Source organism: Zingiber officinale, chromosome 9B (assembly GCF_018446385.1).
Source record: "Zingiber officinale cultivar Zhangliang chromosome 9B, Zo_v1.1, whole genome shotgun sequence".
Classification (NCBI taxonomy): Eukaryota; Viridiplantae; Streptophyta; class Magnoliopsida; order Zingiberales; family Zingiberaceae; genus Zingiber; species Zingiber officinale.
Window position 1 is genome coordinate 108,405,147 of NC_056003.1, and position 3,602 is coordinate 108,408,748.

General features: G+C 46.2%; 1 protein-coding gene across 1 annotated transcript; it reads right to left on the reverse strand.

Moving 5' to 3' along the window:
* Nucleotides 1-1,072: 1,072 nt before the first annotated feature.
* LOC122024488 (adenine/guanine permease AZG2-like) lies at nt 1,073-3,160 on the reverse strand. Its single transcript, XM_042583127.1, has one exon. It carries the CDS (start codon nt 2,948-2,950, stop codon nt 1,322-1,324), a length of 1,629 nt encoding a protein of 542 aa, XP_042439061.1. The 5' UTR covers nt 2,951-3,160; the 3' UTR covers nt 1,073-1,321.
* Nucleotides 3,161-3,602: the final 442 nt, after the last annotated feature.

Genomic DNA, 3,602 nt, shown 5'->3' on the forward strand with positions numbered 1-3,602 from the left:
AAGCGCCGGAATTCGGTCGCCTTCCCAACATGGTCGCGAGCGCATTGGATCGCGGCTGGAATCGAGATGTGGCCGGAATCCATGCCGCAATCCCCGACGAGTTCACCTTTCCCCTGGGCTATAGTGTGGGTTGATCCAGGCGGCCGGAGGCTGCTGACGATGGGCAGATGGCCGGCAGCAGGGCGGGTGGCGGGCACGCGACGAGGCACGGTGAACTGCTTCTCGGCGAAACGAGAACGAAGGAAGCAGGAGAAAAAAAAAACAAAGAAGAAAGAGAAATATTTTTATAAAAAAATAATAAAATAATGACATGACATTTAGTCCGTAGCAATCTGTAAATAATGATCCGTAGTATAACATTTCTCATATATATATATATATATATATATATATATATATATATATATATATATATATATATATATTCAACTCATTAATATTCATGAATAATATTCATTTATAAACTTACTAAAAAAAAAAATTATTATCAAACTCAATAACTAATCAAACAAGTTTAAAATGTAAAAGATTCAAACAATCAAACAAACTTGAATCAAGAGTCTGATAATATTAAAACGAATCAAACTCAAGCTCATAAAAAAAAAAAGCAAACCACGCCTAATCAATTATTTTAATGACTTGGTTTATTTTACGTTCGGCTCAGTTTGACTTAGTTATCTTATCAAATAAATTTAAACACTACAATTGATTATCGATAATATTCAGCTTGACTCAACTTTGAAAAATTATAATTTTTGACTCAGATTTAAACACATAACTTTTAATATATCAAATCGAGCTCGTTCAAAAATTTACAATTGATTACTGATTGTAACTCATAACGGCTCAATACCATCTTACAAAAATGTCATTTAAATCCCATCTTAAAAAAATTGTCATTTAAAGTCTTTATGTTTTTTTTATGTTATTTTGTTTAGTTGATTTCAGGATAGTTGTTTTGATCACTAAATTTTCCGGAAGTTTCCTTTTCCCAAAAGAACGAGTTTTTAGAAACTTATTTTTCTAGTATTTTACTGAATCAATAGTTCTTTAGAAGTTTCCGCTGCGTCAAAGGTAATATCACTTTAGTATTAAAGAGGTCACACAATTTCTAAACATCATTGTTCTTGTATATATATATAGATAGCAAGCTCTCCATGAGCTTAGCACAAGGGAGATGGGTTAATCACTAAGAATGTGAGATGTTGCAGTCTTCAACGTTGGTCTAAACTGTTAAGAATCCTTTGAGAATTTAATCATCTGGCCAATGGAAGATTTGAGATGTAATTAGCGATTTCCAAGTGTAACGACTTGATCTTAATCAAACAGAAGCATTTGCAATTGCAGCGGTATTTCCTTCTGTCTCTGTGGCCAAAACATGCTTTCCATCGGTGTTCTTCTTCGTGTTGTCGAACCATCTGTAAACCGCGGTAATATAATCGAACAGGTGGAGCACAATGTGCGCCCCTATGCCGGCGACAATCCCATAAGCGATCGAGTACGTGAGCGGCATCAGGAGCATGATGAGGAACGCCGGCACCGCCTCCTTCGGCTCCGCCCAATCCACCTCCCGCACCACCACCATCATCATCGCGCCAACCAGCACCAGCGACGGCCCCACCGCCCACGCCGGGACGCTGGTGAACAGAGGCGCGAAGAAGAGCGAGGCCAGGAACAGCACGGCCACCATGATTGCCGTGACCCCTGTTCTCCCGCCCTCCCGCAACCCGGCCGTCGACTCGATGTACGTCGTCACCGTCGTGGTCCCTAGCATGGAGCCCACGATGGTGGAGCTCGCATCCACCGCGAACGCCCGGTACTCGCCCTCGAACCCGCCGGTACCGTCCGTGAACCCCGCGTACTCTGCCATCGAGAACATCGACCCGGTCGTCTCGAGAATGTCGACGTACAGCAACGTCGGCAGCGCCAGCCACACCTCGCTCCTTCCGAAGCCGGCGAAGCTGATTCGCCAGGCGGTTGCGTCGATCAAATGGAAGTCGACGACCTTCTTGAAGTAGTCGAAATTGGCGTTCCCCTGTTCCGTGTCGGGGAACATCGAAACGCTGGTGCCGCGAATCCACGAGACTAATGTGACGAAGATGATGCCGTAGATCATGGCTCCCTTGACGTTGCGGGCGTGGCACATCGCCGTGATGAGGAAGCCGACGGCACCGAGCCAGAAGGTGGGGCTCTGCAGCCTGCCGCCGAGACACTGGCCGGTGGCGGGGTCGGTGCGGGCGCAGGCAGTGAGCGTGACGAGGGTGGAGGAGCTAGGCCCCACCAGGCCGACGCCCACCTGGGATTGCAGGCCCGTGAAGGCGAGGAATAGGCCGATGCCGGCGGCGGAGGCGAGGCGGATGGAGCGCGGTAGGAGGCGGGCGAGCCTGGAGCGGAGGCCGAGCAAGGAGATCGCCAGGAAGAGACAACCCTCGACCATGATGATTGCGAGGGCGGTCTCGTAAGGCAAACGGCCGGAGCCGTGGAAGCCCACCATATTGTAGGTGAAGTAGACGTTGGAGCCCATTCCAGGGGCGAGCGCCAAGGGGAGGTTGGCCACCGTGCCCATGGCGAAGCTGCCGATCACGGCCGTGGCGGCCGTGGCCACCACGAGGTCCTTCTGGATCCGCGCCAGGCAGCCCTGGTATCCCGGGTTTCCGTCGAACTTGCACTCGGGTCCAGGTGGAAGGACGGAGGCGGAGGAGTTGGTGGACGGCCGCGGCGAGCAGTCACGGACGGTGCACGGGCCGCCGGATGCGGTGAGGATGGCGGCGTTGACGGACACGATGTAGACCATGGTGAGGAACGTGGCAGCCCCGGCGCGGAGTTCTCTGGTGAAATAGGTGTCGCGAGCGTCGACCTTGAAGTAGCGGCCGACGGCGCTGTCGGCGAAGGCGCGGTTGATTCTTTCCTCCGCCCGCCGCCACAATCGCATCTGCCCTTGGCCTCCCATCACCCACCGTGCTTAACCGCCGATCGTCGAAGAATCGATGAGTAATCAGGGGTTTTGTTTGGTGTGAGACGAATTTGTTCTTAATTTATAGAATTGGATGTGGATTAAATACGAGGAAAAATTAAATGGACTTCAGAAAACAACTTGTTATATTTCCCATTTAGAAAATAAACTGGTCCCTCAAGACTGTGTGATAGGTTCAGATGGAATATTATCACATGAAATTAAAAACAAAGATGTATCATATTTTTTTTACACTTTATATTAGTTCTATTGCTAGAAAAGATTGCCCCTCAATTATAGAATCACGATAGAATATTCAGATTATCATTTAAGGATCCACAATGTTATAGGTTGAGACGAGGAATATTATCACATGAAATTACAAACAAAGATGTATCATTTGTTTATATTTTATATTGGTTGTATTGCGATAAAAAATATTGTCTCCGGACTATAATATCACAGTAGAATATTCAGATTGTCATTCAAATATTTACAATTGGAAACTTCAACTGTGGGGTCAATTCATGGATATTCTTTATCATATAATAAACTCAAATATTTTCTTACTCTTTGAAAATAACAAAAAAAAAAAAAAAAATTCAAAGTCAAAGTGTAAAAATTATATCAATTTTTTCCTTTTGGAAGA

What these genes read in the sequence shown, in the direction of transcription:
- LOC122024488 (XM_042583127.1), bottom strand. Translation starts at nt 2,950, where the DNA reads ATGGGAGGCCAAGGGCAGATGCGATTGTGGCGGCGGGCGGAGGAAAGA.